The 17940-nt window shown below is 42.9% G+C and overlaps 1 protein-coding gene across 3 annotated transcripts in view; it reads left to right on the forward strand.

Annotated features, from left to right (window-relative positions):
- CNOT2 (CCR4-NOT transcription complex subunit 2) overlaps positions 1-17940 on the forward strand; it is a 93075-nt gene that overhangs the window by 56642 nt on the left and 18493 nt on the right. For 2 of the 3 annotated variants that reach the window (XM_064165936.1, XM_064165935.1), the window contains exons 2-7: positions 1149-1271; positions 11155-11221; positions 14720-14867; positions 15492-15674; positions 16306-16385; positions 17421-17546. In XM_064165936.1, the coding sequence (XP_064022006.1) occupies positions 1161-1271; positions 11155-11221; positions 14720-14867; positions 15492-15674; positions 16306-16385; positions 17421-17546 (715 nt within the window). In that variant the 5' untranslated portion in view covers positions 1149-1160. Of the gene's footprint in view, positions 1-55; positions 74-1148; positions 1272-11154; positions 11222-14719; positions 14868-15491; positions 15675-16305; positions 16386-17420; positions 17547-17940 lie in introns of those variants that run through there. The other variant, XM_064165937.1, reaches the window with a different exon arrangement.

The raw sequence follows: 17940 nt of genomic DNA on the forward strand, positions 1-17940 counted from the left end.
TGGCTGAGCTCTGAAGGACATTCCTTAATTTCCTTCATTAAGATGTGAAGTGTTAAACTGAGGAGAGGAAAATGTGAGGAATTTTGCTTTTTAGTTTTCTGCCATTCAAATAACCCTAACTGAAAGGTCATGGCACTGGAAAAAACAACCAAGATCCCTCCAGAACATGAAGTTTCTCTCTTTTCCCTGCAGAAGTCCTTTCTGAAGTATGAGTTTCTGTCACATGAAAAGGCCACTTGAAGGAACCATTAAGTTGACAAGATACAGAAGATACTTTCAAAGAGGACTTTTCAGTTGTTAGTAACAGGCTTTTTAACAGGCCCTACACATGGTTTACAAATATGCTAACTGTGTAGTAAACCAAAGGGACAAGGTTTAACAAGGCCAAGGGCACTTCGGCCCCAGTAACCCCATGCAGTGCTACAGACTGGGGGAGAGCAGCTTGGCAGAGAGGGACCTGGCAGTGCTGGGTGACAGCAGCTGGGCGTGAGCCAGCAGTGTGCCCAGCTGGCACACAAGGCCAATGGCATCTTGGCCTGTATCAGGACTAGTGTGGCCAGCAGCACCAGGGCTATCATTTTACAGTGGCCTGGCACTGGGGAGGCCTCACCTACAGCACTGTGTGCAGCTCTGGGCACTCACTGCAAGGCAGATCTTGAGGGGATGGAGCGGGGCCAGAGGAGAGCAAGGAGAGTGGGGGAGGAATTGGAGGGGAAGGCTGCTGAGGAGAGGCTGAGGGAGCTGGACTCAGTTAGCCTGGAGCAGAGGATACTCAGGGGGGACCTTAGCACACTCTGCAGCTACCCGAAGGGAAAATGTAGTCAGGTGGGGGTCAGGCTGTGCTGCCAGGCAACTTGTGCCAGGATGAGAGGGCATGGCCTGAAGCTGTGCCAGGGCAGGGTTAGATTGGATGATAGGAAGCACTTCCTGATGGAAAGGGGAATTGGAGACTGGAATGGGCTGCCCAGGAGATGGAGTCACTGCTCCTGGAGGTGTTTCAGGCCAGCTTGGCTGTGGCACTCAGTGCCATGGTCTGGTGGCTGTGGTGGTGTTAGGTCCTAGGCTGGCCTGGATGATCTCAGAGGTCTTTTTCATACTTCTGTGATTCTGTGATATGTGGTATATAATATTTCTTTCTTCTTATTTAGGTGACAAACAGCATGTTTGGTGCTTCAAGGAAGAAGTTTGTAGAGGGGGTTGATGGTGACTACCATGATGAGAACATGTACTACAGCCAATCATCGATGTTCCCACATCGGTCAGAAAAAGATGTAAGTTGAATTAACTTTCTCCTCCCCCCATTTCAATAGTGAGATGCTTTCAAATATGTAAAATGTATGTGAGGAAGGGCTTCCTTTAGCTTCAAGATGTGCATGACTGTTTTCAGTGACAAGTTGCTTTATATATCCCTACTTCAGCCTTAGGCTCGCTAGAGTTTTGCTTTTCATCTTTAAGAAGTGTATTTCTAACTTCATTTGGGCTGTTGATTATATCTTTCATTGACATGTTGTGTCTACAATGCTTTTGTTATGCTTTTGCATCTTCCACCTTCAACCATTTTAGCTGTTGAAGATGCCCTGTGCAGCTTGTCTGCTCAAGTGTTCTTACTTAAGGTATTCCTCGCATTTGTAGTGACAGTTACAAACCAAATAATTCTGAGACCTTTTTTTGTCCCCTTGGTAAAGCATTCTTGTATATGAGAACTGCATTGGCAATGCTTACATTACTGAATGAAGTATTTCAGTTTATATGGAGCACCATGCAAAAATATATGGAAGAGACATGACTTGAAAGTTTGTGTCACCTGAAGGTCAGTAATACCCTCTCATGACAGACTTGCATTTGTCACAGAGACTTAAATTTTCTTGTTAATTAAAGAAAATAATTTCAAAGATCCCTTCAGACATCCATAAAAAATGCCATTCCTTCAAGTAATAAAATATTTCCACCTATATGGTGGAACATGTAGAAATAGATGGAAGACTGAAAGCATGACTTGGAAGCTCATGTCACCTGCAAGTCAGTAATGCCCTTTCATGACAGGTTTGCATTTAATGTGCTTAAGACATATAGAGGCAAGATTTTCTTTTTAATTAAAAAAAATCCCCTCAGACTTCCAAAAAAGTTTCATTGCTTCAAGTTTGTCTCCATGACTGTCCAGAAATATATTTGTTTAATACCAAATGTGAGCATTGTCTTGGACTGTGTAAACACAAACATTTCCTATAGGCTGTTAGCTGTGTTTGACTTTAGATTTGCAGAGAGAAGCCTTTTAAAACAAGACAAATGTTTAAATGCAGCTTTCCACTTCTGTTTCATGAATTGCTTTGGTGAGAGGTTTTAGGTTGCACCAGCAAAGGATTAAAATGTACTACAGAATATAAAGGTAAATAGGATACTCTGCTTTATGTGCATCCCATACATGCATGTACCACAGGTGCATACAGCCACAATGGAATACTGATAATACTGAACCTTGAGTTCCTAGAGACTCACAAAGTGACTCCTGGACATGAAATCCCCAATTTTAAATTTTATGTACTGAGGGAGGAGGAATCATTGCAGTGTGATGAGAGAGGTAAAGTTTAAGAGGGACAGGGATCTGCTGGAAAGGGTCCAAGGGCTACAAGGATGATGAGGGGACTGGAGCACTGCCTGATGAAGAGAGGCTGCGTGACCTGGGGCTGTTTGGTCTGGAGAAGAGAAGGCTGAGAGGAGATCTAATAAACGTTTATAACTCTCTGAGGCCTGGGAGTCAGGAGTGGGGGACAGGCTCTGCTCACTGCTCCCTGGGATAGGACAAGCAGCAATGGATGGAAGCTGCAGCACAGGAGGTTCCAGCTCAACACAGTGGGGAGCTTCTTGAGTGTAAGGGTGACAGAGCACTGGCACAGGCTGCCCAGAGAGGTTGTGGAGTCTCCTTCTTTGGAGCCTTTCCAGCCCTGTCTGGATGTGTTCCTCTGTGATCTGTGCTAGATTGTGTGGCTCTGCTGTGGCAGGGGGTTGGACTGGATGATCTGTTTGGGTCCCTTCTAAGCCCTGACATCCTGTGAGCCTGTGGAGTGCAGTACAGTGTACAGAGTGAAAACCGATGCTTGGCATGTTGTTGTCACAGTGAATGAGTGTTTTACTTGCCTACTCTTTCTGTAGGCAGCGTTGCAGAAGTGGATCTTAGAATGGGACTTTGAGAGGAGGAAAGTCTGTGTCCCAAACACCAGGAATGACAAATAAGAAACCATGAAAGCTTTTGGGAACAGTGGCCAAAATGGGTCATAGAAGCTGCTGTAGTTGGCAAAGGAGAGATGTTCTTCCAGCAGGAAAAGGAAGAGGATTTTTGCAAAAGCTTTTTAAACTTTTTCTTTCCCAAAGCTTTTTAACAGCTTTTTTTTTTTCCCTCTCTGCACCTTCACTATCAAGCATTACAACTGTCTGAGTGTAGACTTAATGAACTCTTAAAATATTACATATTATTGTAATACATTTTCTGATCAAAAGAAACATATGGTGGCAATACTGCCGTTATCTGTGCAGCTTTGATCACTCGTGGATAGCTAAATGTATGTATGCTGTTTATTACTTCTTGCTTTTCATCTCTTATTTGGCTCACAGTAGAAGAGAAAAGTGGCAAAGGTGGTTATGTCCTTTGAGTTTCTGACTAATTCTGCAGCTAGGAGAACCTTTTGAAAATAACCACGTTTTCAAACAGTCTGTCAGCAGGAATTCTGCTAAGGTTCTGTGTGTGAGAACACAACAAAGGTGGTGACTGTGGTGGTATTTTGATAACAGTATTGAGAGACTGCAAATGAATTTGCTCAGAGTTTTCTGAGGGAGTTAATAAAGACTGATGTTTGAAACTTGGGTCCAGTTTTAGGGATAGCTGGGGTGAAAAATGCTCACTTTTCTGGATCTTGAAACACTTTGAATTTTTCTGTCTTTGTGTTGATATTGAAAAGAAGGAGGTAGATGTTTGGATAAAATAAAGAAGTTAGGATCTTCACCCTGAAATTGAGTAGTTCTGAGAGAAGTTCTTTGTCAATGTCCTTAGTGAAACACTGGCACAGGTTGCCCAGGGAGGTTGTGGATTCTCCCTCCCTGGAGGTGTTCAAGACTAGGTTGGATGAGGCCTTGAGTGACCTGTTCTAGTGGGAAGTGTTGATGCCCATTAGATGATCGTTGAGGTCCCTTCCAACCTAAACCATTCTATGAATGGCTTCTTTAAATACTCCCTTTAGGGAAGGTCTGAAGATCTTTTAGTATTTACCCTCACACTGGCCACAATTAATTGCTTTTCTCTTCTTCATTTTGAAATCTTAATGATTCTGATCTTAAAAGTTGCTGCTTTCCAAGACATTGTAGCCAGGTGGGGGTTGGTTTCTTCTCCTAGGCAGCCAGCAATAGAACAAAGGGGACACAGCCTCAAGTTGTGCTGGGAGAAGTATAGGCTGGATGTTAGGAGTAGGTTGTTGGCAGAGAGAGTGATTAGCATTGGAGTGGGCTGCCCAGGGAGGTGGTGGAGTCGCTGTGCCTGGAGGTGTTCAGGAAAAGCCTGGCTGGGGCACTTAGTGCCATGCTCTGGTTGGTTGGCCAGGGCTGGGTGCTAGGTTGGACTGGCTGAGCTTGGAGCTCTCTTCCAACCTGCTTGAGTCTATGACTGTTACTGCAGGCAGAATGTTTAGAGACTTGAGAACCTATTTTTCACTTTGCAGTAGGATTTCTCTCCTTGAAGAGGCATTACCTTCAGATATGGTACAGTCATCACTTGTACACCGGTGTTTGACTGGGTTGGGAGCTTTTCAGCTTTTAAACTTTTTTTAACACTTCAGGTGGAGTTTTAATTATTTTAAATTGATTTATTTTTCAAATGATATCAGGGAATAGTTCTTCACCCACTAAGTAAAAAAAAAAACCAACCAAACATTGACAACCTATCTACAAGGTGTGAAAAAAATACTTTTCTGCCTTTTAAGAAACAATTTTCATAGCACTTACTGATGTGTTGTTCTTGTGACCTGTTACTTTGGCTTCTTTGAGTTCTAAAAGGATTTCTTCTCCTCCAAGTAAGGCTGCTCAAGTCATGTCTTAAATTTTGAAGAGTTTTTACAAGTTGAAAGTAGCAATAGCTAGCTTATGACATAATTTCATTTCAGAGTCTAAAAGTTTTCCTATAGCTTACCTTTTTTTCTCACTAGGAAATACACTTCCAGGCAGTCAGGGCTGACACTGGTAACTGAAATGGAAATGTTGCTACCAGAATCATCTGGATGCTGTTTGGGCCTGCTAGTTTAGGCATAAAATGATAGCTCCTTAGATGAGATTAGATCTTGCTCATGCCATGCAGTGCTTCCTTTTTAATGAGTGCCTTTGCCTTGAGTCATCACAAACCTTGCAATCTTAAGTAGGGAAGTGAAGCAGACTATCCATGAATGCTTTATCTATGATTTCTACTATGCTTATGTGTCAGTGCTTGATAAGCAGGTCAGTATTTCTTTGGCAAAGAATTCAGGTATTTTACAGACTGGGCAGAAATCAGAGCAGTTGAAGGAGAGCCATGAGAGGATGAGTGGGGGACTTGAACATCTCCCCTGCGAAGAGAGACTGAGAGCCCTGGGGCTGTTTGGTCTGAAGAAGAGAAGGCTGAGAAGGGATCTGAGCAATGTGTACAAAAAGGGGTGGGGGTCAAGTGAAGGGGGGCAAACTCTTTTAGGTGGTCAGCCAAAAAGCAATGGATACAAACTGTAACATTGAAGTTTTGGCTCCAAATGAGGAGAAACAGTGAGGGTGCCAGAGCCCTGGCACAGGCTGCCCAGAGAGGTTGTGGAGTCTCCTTCTCTGGAGCCTTTCCAGCCCTGTCTGGATGTGTTCCTGTGCGACCTGCCCTAGACTCTGTGGTGCTGCTGTGGCAGGGGGTTGGACTGGAAGCTCTCCGGAGGTCCCTTCCAATCCCTAATGTCCTGTGATGTGTGATCAGTAGTGAATATGATGGGAATGGAGCAAAGCTGGAGGTGGGGAGATTCAGACTGGATGTGAGGAGGAAATTCTTCAGCATGAGAGTGGTGAGAGCTTGGAATGGGTTGCCCAGGAAGGTTGCTGAGGCCCCATCCCTGGAGTTGTTTAAGGCTAAGCTGGATGAGGCTCTGGACAGCCTGATCTAGTGTGAGGTGTCCCTGGCCATGGCAGGGGGTTTGAAACTGGCTGATCCTTGTGGTCCCTTCCAGCCTTGACTGATTGCCTGACACTGTGCCAGGGGTGGTTTGGGTTGGATGTTAGGAAGCACTTCCTCACGGAAAGGGTGATCATGGAATGGACTGCCCAGGGAGGTGGTAGAGTGTGACTGGAGGTCTTCAAGAAAAGATTGGATGTGGCACTTGTTTTAGCTGATGTGATGGTGTTAGGCCACAGGCTGGACTTGATGATCTCAGAGGTCTTTTCCAGCCTCAGTGATTCTGTGATACTCTTAACCATCTCAACAAACCAGCACTTGCTTAAATTTGCCAGGTGTGAAACCCCTGCTGCATTTTCCAGCCCTCCTGGGAGACAGGCCAGCACAGCAGCCTCTCTGAAAGCTGAGGGAGGCAGTGGGCAGGGCGCCCAGCAGCAGAGCTGCCTGACAGGGTTGCCCACTCTCCCCTGCACTGCAGCACTCTGTCTCTTCCAAACAACCCCCAACTTACTGCAGACACAGCTGCCTGTCACCAGAACTGCTGGGGTAGCACAGCCTGGTACAGCAAGCACTTCTGCAAAGGCTGTGATGTTCTGCACTCGCAGCCTAAAGCTACTTTCTTCAGCACAAGAGAAGCTGAAGCTAAAATACATCAATCCAGTGCTGCAAAGTCAAGTCCTAACAGCCAAATGTGTTAGAATAAGCAAATAAGTCTGTGGGTAATGCCTGGTCTGATAAACACTGAGTTTCCTGCAGGTGCCAACATCAGCATCACTTTGTTATTTGTGTGACTTTATTTTTGGTGTCTGCCATCTGTGCTGCATTTAGTAATAAAAGAATTGACCTGTAGCCTCAGAAGTGTTATATTGATGTAAAAAATAGTAATCAAGCAGGCCAACAAATAACAGATTAAAAAGTTACATATTTTCCCATACTCTTGCCATCTTTTTTGTTAGCCCTCCTTAAGAATAAAATCACTTTTCAGTACAGTGCTAATTAACTACCACATTGCAAGAAAATACTTCCAGAGCTCAAAGTCAGAGGTCAGTGAAGAAATGTTGAAAATCTTATTGTTGCAGGGTACTAATTGCAACTGAAAACTGTTACTGGTATAAGTTGTTTGTGAAATAGAAACCAAATCTCAGGGACTGAATAATTTACAGTTGTGGTCTTCTGCCTCCAGTGGCACTTGGGATGCACAAGGAGGTAGGACCACTCTTGCTGGCAATATCTGAAGGGGGACTGCAAGTAAACTGGTGAAGGACCTTTCAGCTTGTCAGGTAGTAATTGGACTGGGGGGAATGGAGCAAAACTACAAGTAGATAAATCCAGGTTGGATGTTAAGTTCTTCAACATGAGGGCGGTGAGACCCTGGAACAGGTTGCCCAGGGAGGTGGTGGAAGCCTCATCCCTGGGTGTTTTTAGGGCCAGGCTGGATATGGCTCCGGGCAAGCTGATCTAGTGTGAGGTGTCCCTGCCCACAGAAGGGGAGTTGGAACTGGCTAATCCTTGAGGTCCCTTCCAACCCTGACAATTCTGTGATGGTTTTTTTTTCTGTGGAGTTGCAGTCTGTCACACCTTGTCAACATGTTGTAGGATTTTCTTGCTTGTTCAGTCCATCTCCTTGTAATTTTTTTTTGCTGTTTACCTCACCATTTTACATTGACTTTCTTTTAACACCCATATCAGCTTGTTTCATCAACATGTAGCAAGCCATCAGTTAGTTATTTTGGATGGGGAGTGTGCTTTTGAAGTTTGCTTCCTAAGTGTCCCCACTTGAGGATGCTTTGGTGTCTGCACCCAGTGACAGAACAAGGGGACACAGCCTCAAGCTGTGCCAGGGCAGGTTCAGGCTGGATGTTAGGAAGAAATTCTTCCCAGCAAGAGTGATTGGCATTGGAATGGGCTGCTCAGGGCCGTAGTGGAGTCCCCATCCTTGGAGGTGTATAAGAGGAGGCTGGATGAGGCACTTGGTGCCATGGGTTACTTAATTAGAAGGTGTTAGGTGATTGATTGGACTCTGATGATCTTAGGGGTCTTTTCCAACCTGGTTAATTCTGTGATTCTGTGTTGCAGAGCAGTCTTAATGTGAATGAATTGGATTCCCTATGGATCTAAATAGGCTGGAAGAGATACCGCAGGAGTGCTCTGCACGTGTTCCACTCACTGATAGGCAACTAGTCCATGACATCAGGTGTTTTAGTCATGGCTAACTGTAGTCAGCAGTATATACAATATATGTCAGGCCCTCAGGACCAACTTTTTTGTTTCACTAGTGCACTTCTCTCTGGCTGCATTATTTGCTGGCGCAGATGTGTGCTATGTGAGTGTTGAGCTGAAGACAATGGTAGTTTTTTAGTGGTGGGGTTTTTTTTTGTTGACAGTTGTTCACTAAGAAAGGAGAACTTTGGGTTCAGGTTTAGTTCACAGAATCACAGAATGTTAGAGGTTGGAAGGGACCTCCAGAGATCAAGTCAAAAGCAAAAGCAGGATCACCCAGGGCAGTCCACGCAGGAATGCATCCAGGTGGCCTTGGAAAGTCTCCAGAGAAGGAGACTCCACAACCTCCCTGGGCAGCCTGCTCCAGGGCTCTGGCACCCTCACTCTAAAGTTTCTCCTCATGTGGAAGTGAAACCTTCTCTGTTCCAGTTTGTATCCATTGCTCCTTGGCTTATTGCTGCTGACCACCGAAAAGACCTTGGTCCCCTCCACTTGACATCCACCCCTCAGGTATTTATAGACAATGATCAGGTCTCAACCTTCTCTTCTTCAGACTAAACAGCCCCAGGGCTCTTCTCTTCTGCAGGATGATTTTGTCTCAGTATTTCAAACCTCTTGCATATGCAAGTGTGGATATTTATTGCTGAACTTGCTTACTATTTAACCTGTGCACTGTGCTCAGAATACACATGAGCCTACAGTATTTTGGGGTGATGTTTCTGAAACAGTATTCTGATGGCCTGCAGTAGTTGCCTGCTGTGAGTTTTTATGCCTTCTGTATCTATTCAAAAGTCATTAATGCTTTGTGATTTGCAGACATGAGTGCTCCTTTTGATATTCTGTGTCTACATTGCATCCTTTCTTTCTCATTTCTGCTGTCTAGATTTGGCCCCGATGTAGAGCACTAGGAGATTCAGTTTCGAAGGTTTGTTTGAGTTCTCCATCTGTCTAGATTATGTCAACAATCAATTGCAATTTGTATCTTGGTTAAAGTTACTTTCATTTGAATTCTTTCCTCCCAAATTGAAAAAGGTTGAAATCCTCATACCTGTAAGAATCCAAACATTCCTTTGCTTAAAGCCAGCCTAAAAATCAGATCCAGACTGCTGCACTAAACAAGCAGGCATTTCCTCATGAGTTAACAAGTACAAGAAGCATATTCTGTTGTAAACTGGATGGATTAGGTCAACTAATTCATCTTCTTGCTCCAAGGGACAATCAACTCTCCCTAATGTTGATGAACATCTAATCTGTTCTTTAAAGCCATCCATATATTGATGTTCCAGGGCTTAACGGTCCTTAAGACTGAAAAGGGCTTCCCCCCCCCCCCCAAAGCCTAAATTTCCTATTTCTCAATGTTATTAATACTTTTCATTTCTACAGCAGCATAGAGAGTAGTTTATTGCTCTCCTCTTAGAGCAGAGACTGGAAGTATGGTGCCATGTTCTTACATTAGTTCTTACACAGCTGCCTTGTTTTGGCAGTATGCAACTCTAAAGCTCAAATCTTTCTTTTTAGATCATGTAGACTTTTTTTCCCCATTTTTATGTTGCACTTACTCTTCCTGAGAGTCTCAGTTTATCACACTTACTGTGTGATGCCCAAAAGTTACTGAAGAATCATAGAATCAACCAGGTTGGAAAGATCTCATTGCAAGCACACTGAGGTTCTGGAGCGTGTCCAGAGAAGGGCAAGGAGGCTGGAGAAGGGCCTGGAGCACCTGGGCTATGAGGAGGGGCTGAGGGTGTTGAGGCTGGAGAAGAGAAAGCTGAGGGCAGATCTCATTGCTCTTCACAGCTCCCTGCAGGGAGGTTGGAGCAAGGAGGGGGCAGTCTCTGCTCCTTGGTGGCAAGGGACAAGAGCAGAGGAAATGGTTTCAGGCTGCCCCAGGGGAGGTTCAGGCTGGGTGCCAGGAAGTAAGTTCTTCAGAGAAGGTTTTCAGACATTGGAATGGTCTGCTCAGGGCAGTGCTGGAGTCACCATCCCTGGAGGTGTTTAGGCAGCCTCTGGAGCTGGTGCTTAGGGACATGGTTTAGGATTGAGCCTAAAGTGGATCAGGGGTCAGACTGGATGAGCTTAGAGGTCTCTTCCAACTGCTTGTGTTCTGTGATTCTGTATTTGAGAATATGTGATGTCTCTAAAGCAGGCACAATAGAGCAGGAAAGATTACTTCTGACACATAACACATCTTACCTATTCATGCTGTGCATACAAGCATGAAGCTAGCTCTTAGGGTGGCACGATATAATTTTACCATTGGAATGTTATCTGAAGTTCATCTCTGTTTCTCTGCTGCTACCTAGCCACTCATTTCCCACCTTTTCCATTGTAACTGACTATATGGAGCTTTGCAGTTGCTTTTTGCACACCAAACAGGGAATAATCTGCTTATATGATGCATGTTTTGCAGGGGTGAAAAAACAAATACCAGATGTAAATAACTGAGTATCCCAAGCACCAAGGGTAGAAAACCAGAAAGTTTTGGATCATTTTTCCCTATGCTACTTGTTGCAAGTGAAAAAAACAAAACCCAACCCAAACAATTTAGAAAGTCTGGTTTTATATGTGTAAGTTCATTAATTTCTGTTGCCATGTAATATGCAGTTATTACTGTGCAGATAATTGGGAAAGGTTCTGAAACTTTGAAGACTTCCAAGGAGTTTTCAATTGCTGTTTTGGCTTTCCTGGCAGAGTGATAAACTGTTGTAAACTTTCAGAGCAAGAAAGCACAATGTCTTTGGCTTTGATAACCTTTTACTCTCCTTCCATTTTAGATGCTGGCATCACCATCGACATCAGGTCAGCTGTCTCAGTTTGGGGCAAGTTTATACGGGCAACAAAGTAAGAATTCTTTTTATTGGTGATCTGTTATGCTAAATACATTCTGGTTTCACACTCTGGGTAGAGAACATACATATGGCTTTGTTGATATGGTAAAAAAAAAGGCAGTGTGTCTCCTTACTTGTGTGTTTGGTTTTGTTGTTCATTTGAAGGTAGCATTTTTGCAGTGTTTGTCATATATTGACACGGTATAGCTGTAAAATAGCATAATGTCATCATCCTATAAAAGAATAGGTGTGATTTAACTCTCAGTCTCTGAAGGAAAAACTAAGTTCAGAAAAATATGTAAGGAGTAAAAGTTATATCCCAAAGTTATAACTGATGTTTCATGCTCTACAGGAGCAAATCAAGTCTTCACTATGTGCTTAGCAGCTTGCATTTGGCAAAGAACTGTGCCAGTAAGATGATTGCTTTCTGCACCACTGTCTTTTGTTTTTCTATCCCATACCTTGAAGCCTTTTTTTTCTGTACCTTGCTAGTCTTGTATATCCTCTTGTGATAGAAGGCTGACAGAGCAGCAGTCACACGTGTAGCGCCAGCCACCTAACTTAAGGGCAAGCACTGAGAACTGAACCTTCTTAGAGCTGAGAGGCACATCCAGAAAGTGACTCAGAATATCTGAGTTAAGATACAAGTAAAACAGGTTCGTGAACATCTCTCATCACTGCAGGCTTTTATATCTCTGCAAATTTCTTGCCAAGGGCTTGTGTTTTGGGTTCTAAGAAGTGCCTTCAGTGCTTTAGAGAGCCTGGGCCGTTTTATCTGGACAAGCTAAAAGCTTTGTCATCTACATGTGTGGCCTTCACAGTTTGTTTTGGCTTTCTTCACATAGTTTAAAAAATAAAGTGATATTTTGACTATCTCAGTAGCTGTGGGTGAGTGACCATGTAATACAAACTGGCATTTGATTATGCTGCTGAGACTTACAGCAGCAGTTTCTGACCAGTCTTGAGAGTCGTGTTTGGCGCTTGTTTTTTTGGGGTAGGAATCTGACACTGTTGAACCTTTCAGGCTTAACTGTATAAAGATGCTGAAGGGTAGCTTATCCATCCTGTTTATCACAGCTGCTTGCTGTTCATTTTTAAGGGCAACTTTTCCATCAACTTCATTGTCCATTGAGTTGGCTCTGACACTTAGGACATAATCTCTCTAACATGGAGACATGCTTCACTAGAAACCTGAGGGCAAATATCAGTGGTGTTCAACTCATACCAAATATGGGGGCAAAGAGAAGCTTCTATGTTGCAGTTTAGAGTTAAAATAACTTTAGGAAACAACAAGCAAACAAAGCTGGCAATGCCTATGTGCTTTTGGATTGGTAGCTGTCAGTCATTAGGCAAGGAGCCATCTCATCGAGTTGGTGTGACTTCAAATTAACTGTTCAGCAGAAAACTGGCTGTGTCATTGACCAGCCTCAAATCCAGTCCAGGCACAATTTCTTGTCCCAGTTTAAAGAAGTAGGAAAAATGAAAGCATAAGAAAAAAAAGATGCTCTCCCCTCTCCCCTGCTCTCCCCTCTCCCCTGCTCTCCCCTCTCCCCTGCTCTCCCCTCTCCCCTGCTCTCCCCTCTCCCCTGCTCTCCCCTCTCCCCTCATGGTAGATATTTGACCTGCTCCCTACTTGCCAGCCACAGGAATATGGTTCTACTTCACTGTAACAGCCCTGCTCATTAAAAAGTCTAGTTTAAAGAAAGCCTACAACAAGAAATAGCCATCAGTGTAGAAGTGCCTTTGCCAAACAAATGCTTCCGTAGCATTAATATGAATACTGTGGTCATGTTTTTCACTGTCCTGTATCTAGTTTGGAAGTATATGTGTTTTCTCTTTACCATTTTAACAATTAATCAGCATGAGGTTTTATTTGCCATATATATTTATGCTCATTGAAATTATTCTGATGCAGCAAATTGCCAAAACATTTACAGTGAACACCTTGATATAATTAGCACTTAATGAAGTCTTAGCAGCCATGTTAAAGCAAGTCACACAACGTTCAGAGGTCAGTTTGAGTGTCATCAAAAGTTTGAGTGTAACTGGAGACTTTTTGGATTGCAAAGTGTAGAGCAGGACGTGGACAGACAGCAGCTCTTAAAGCTAAACAACTGAGAGGTTTCTTCAGAGCCTGTCCATGATGATAATGCAAGTATATGTTTGTGCTTTGCATCCTTAAGTGTTTAACCATGATATACACTGGCATATTCAGCTCTTCTGCAGGGCTGATCTGCCATGAGACAGTGCTGATTCACCACACTTTTGTTTGGGCTGCAAGATACGATTTTGAGTTCTCTGAGTTCACCTCAGCAGCCTTATCCCACAGCAGCAGCAATTGTTCCTTACAGCTACCACATTTCCTGTGCTAAGTTTCTTTCTATTGCTACCTCTCACTAAATGACTTTTTCTTGTCTTTGAACCTAATTCTTCAAGTTGATAAACAACAGAAAAGCCACAAGTGCAATACAAGGAATTTCAAGTTGTGGATCTTCTGAGACAGGGCAGCAATTGGTTGTCTTTTGCTGTTCTGAGTTAAAGTAAATTCTTTTTTTTGACCTCACTGAAGTGCTTACTTTATTCTGTCATAGTCAGTCTGTGTACAAAATACCTTTGCCCACAATATTAAAAGTCTGTCTACTTTTAAATGCCAGTAGAGGACAAAATTCTGCTTGCTGCTTCTCAAAGAATTTCCTGTGGACACCGAAATTCTGTTCTCAAAAAGAAGCAACTTGAACTTTACAGAGAACTGGCCTCAAATGTTGCCCTTCTTTTTCCTCTCTGAAAGTAATGTCATTGTTAAGTAAATAGCCATAATTGCTTAATTTTTGACAAAGCAGATCAGTGTTCTAAATATTGTGCCAATACAGACCAGTTTATTCAGCATTGGTGAACATCTTTCTTGAGTGCAGTTAGGAGTTTTCTCCAGATACAATCTTTCTCAAGGTAGTTTGTAGAGTTTCATGTCCTGATCAAAAACAGCAAAACTGAACCCCAGAGGTTGTGGCTGCTCCCTCCCTGGAGGTGTTCAAGGCCAGGTTGGATGAGGCCTTGAGTGACCTGTTCTAGTGGGAGGTGTCCTTGCCTATGGCAGGGGGTTGGAACTGGCTGAGCTTTGAGCTCCCTTCCAACCTAAACCATTCTATGATTCTGTGGCCCTGCTCCATCGGGGGAGTGGACTCGAAGCTCCCTTCCAACCCCTAGGATCCTGTGATCCTCTCAACTCTTTCTCTACAGTTTGCATCTCAGAGGAACCAAAGTTTTGTTAGTGACTCAAAGACAGAAATTCCTTGAAGAGCCTTTCTAAAGTTTAACAGATATGGGACTAAATTTGAGATCCTTTGGCTTCTCCTCTGCGAACAAGGACTTAGTTTTTGCACTGCACTTTCCTTTTAGCCTTGCCATTTTTTTGTAGGTTGTCAGCATAAATTGTTTCCATCTACACCTTGATGGAGAAACCTTTGTTCCTGCTTGCTCTATATCTCCACCCCTGTGAATTTTTTTTCAATAGGTGCACTAGGCCTTCCAATGAGGGGGATGAGCAACAATACCCCTCAGTTAAATCGCAGCTTATCACAAGGCACTCAGTTACCGAGCCACGTAACGCCAACAACAGGGGTACCAACAATGTCACTTCACACGCCTCCATCTCCGAGCAGGTATTTATTGACAGCCAATTTTTCTGCCATTGTATCTTTCTGCAGAGCTCTTGTTAAATGTTCTGCATATTTTGCTCAACTACTTTATAGTCTGATTAATGGGGAAAAAAAACTCAAAGTAGTTTCTGTTGACCGCTGCCTGTTGTTAGGGAAATGAACTGTGGAACAGTGAGGGTGTACTGGAAGAGAGCAGTTAGGTTTTTTTGTCTGTGAAGGACAAATTGCTGGCAAATTCTGCTTCAGAATGTGAGAGGTTGGTGGTTTTGAGTGTTTTGCTTAATGTATGGTTAAGGCTTTTTTGGATGGATGTGAGGTGGTAAGATTTGTAAGGTAGTCGATTTGAGGTGTTCATTAAAAGAAGAGTTGTAACACCTTTTTTAGATACATACTACTTAAATATCTATCTAAACCCGACCAAAGATTAGCATGTCATGGGTCATCTGGTATTTCTGAAGAGATCCAAAACTCCATTAATTATAGAGAGCAACTCAAACGTGCCAGGTTGACACCAAGCACAAATTAAGTTGCCAACAGCTTGAGCCCGTCCTACATTAGTCATCTAAATGAAGAACCAAATCCTGTTATTATACAGCTTCATCTCTGTGGATGATTTTTCTCTTTCAGGGGGATATTGCCTATGAATCCTAGGAATATGATGAACCACTCCCAGGTTGGTCAGGGCATTGGAATTCCCAGCAGGACAAACAGCATGAGCAGTTCAGGGTTAGGCAGCCCCAACAGAAGCTCTCCAAGTATAATATGTATGCCAAAGCAGCAACCCTCTCGACAACCTTTTACTGTGAACAGGTAAGGCTGATTAACAGTTGGACCATCTCTGTGCAGCCATGGATGTGCTTAAATGCTGCGCTGCAAAGCTCATTTCTATCCATTAGCTTGAAAGCTGCTTTGTGCCTTTTCATCTTCTGGCAATAAACTTGGAAGCTGCTTTTAATATTCACACAAGCTTTTGGAGGCCTTTAAGTTAAATTCTGTTTATTTCTACTGCTGCTGCTTTAAAATATATGATGCATCTCCTGTGCTTACAAGTTTGGGTTTGAGACAAGTCTTGATGGTTTTTTTGGTATATGCATCCATTTGAAGATTGTTCATCTGTGACTCCACCACCTCCCTGGGCAGCCCATTCCAATGCCGATCACCATCTCTGTGAAGAACTTCCTCCTTACATCCAGCCCTGGCACAATTTGAGACTGTGTCCCCCTATTCTGTTGCTTCCTTGCTCTCCTCTGCACTGCCTCCAGCACCTCCAGAAGTATAAAGGAAAATAATTACAGATTGAGTTTAGGTTAATGTGGGTTGCTTCAGCTTGAAATAATTTAAGTGTCTTAGGGTTTCTCTCCCCGACCCCTTAATGCTTTCCACTGGAAATGACAAAATATGTATGCCTTTTTGTCTGACTTCCTGGATTTTTTTCCCACAGTATGTCTGGATTTGGGATGAACAGAAATCAGGCATTTGGAATGAATAACTCCTTATCGAGTAATATTTTTAATGGAACAGGTGAGTTGACTCTGATTTGATGTTCAAGTACAGTATGGAGTAAGCCTAATTGAAAAGACTTAGTTCTGTGAGAGTGCATCTTGTTAGCATTTTCAAATGCTGCCCCAGGAGTGGTGCTGTGGAATTCTTAATACTTCATCCAGTGGATTTCAAGACTTTCAAAGCCAAAGTGAAACCATTCTGTAGGGTATTTCATGGGACTACAGATTAAACCCAGTTGGTTAGAAATGCAGATTGGCTTATGGAACTGAAAAGGGGATCAGAGAAGAAAAGGTTTATCCATTGTCTGTCAAAACATCAGATAGGGTAAAAACAGCAGGAGAGCAAACTGCTTTTGAAAGACTGATTTACAATGTGATCCAGTTTTGATCTGGGAATTACTTCCTTCACTTGAATTTGTGAGAGAGGAAAAAATCTCCTTCTGCTTAAATACCTTTGGTTTGTCCATGATGGCTTTTCTGTAAGTGACTCTGTATGTGAAACAGCTTGAGGGGCTGGTGACAGCAGAGTGGAAGGGTTTGGGCATCCCCTAGGACTTTGTGATACCACAGCTCTGACCTCAACATTTGTAGTGTTTCCTGCTGCAGATCAAAAAATGTTCCTATGTCATTTACACCACATTGACTTTACAGCTGCTTCAAATTGATCTTATCTCAGGACAAAAGAGCTCCTTGATGCTCCTGCTAATAAGGTTTTTATCTTCTCTCAGTTTTCTTCGTGGTAGCTCCTTAAATTTCAAACAGGCTACCTGTCCTAGTACTGTAACTTCAATAGTCAGCCTGTATTTTGTGCATGCAGTCTTTAACTGAGTTGTTGCTGTATACTGTTAGCCAGCTAGTCTGGAAAAACAAGATTCAAGCATCTTGATGCTCTTTTTGTCTCATGGCACAGAGGCCACAGTTGTTTGTAGTGTTATAACAGAAGTACAAATATGTTGAAGAAAGAAAATATCTCCTACATTTATCTTGTACATAATGAAGTCTTTGAGTGAAAAAAAAAACATAAGGAAATTGAACATATCTGTTTTTGTTGTAGATGGAAGTGAAAATGTGACAGGACTGGACCTCTCAGATTTTCCAGCACTAGCAGACAGAAACAGAAGGGAAGGAAGTGGCAATCCAACTCCATTAATAAACCCTTTAGCTGGAAGGGCACCCTATGGTAAGACTATACTTTTGAAAGCTCTTGGAATGAAGTCAGCATTTGCTTGAGGTAGCTTTTGCTGTTCATAAGATAATAGAGTAGTCTTTTCAAAAATGCCAGACACTTGAGCTCCTAAGTCTCATTTGAAAGAAATAAATAATCAATAGCTGTGTGATGGGATATTCCCTCCAGGATTTTGTAAGTATTACAGCTCAGCTGCTTTAGTTTCACCATCAATGGAGGTTGTTGGGGGTTTGTCTGTATAGTAGATTGCCCTGAAGCTGCTCACTCTTAATTTGTATGCATCTAAGAACCATTCAGGCCAGAATAGTACGTTTTAGGAGTTACATTTGATTACTAGAGGTGTTACTGTGTGGAAAGCCAGCAGCTGTAAATATACTCTGTATTTGCT

The sequence above is a fragment of the Pogoniulus pusillus genome, chromosome 27, assembly GCF_015220805.1.
Source record: "Pogoniulus pusillus isolate bPogPus1 chromosome 27, bPogPus1.pri, whole genome shotgun sequence".
NCBI lineage: Eukaryota > Metazoa > Chordata > Aves > Piciformes > Lybiidae > Pogoniulus > Pogoniulus pusillus.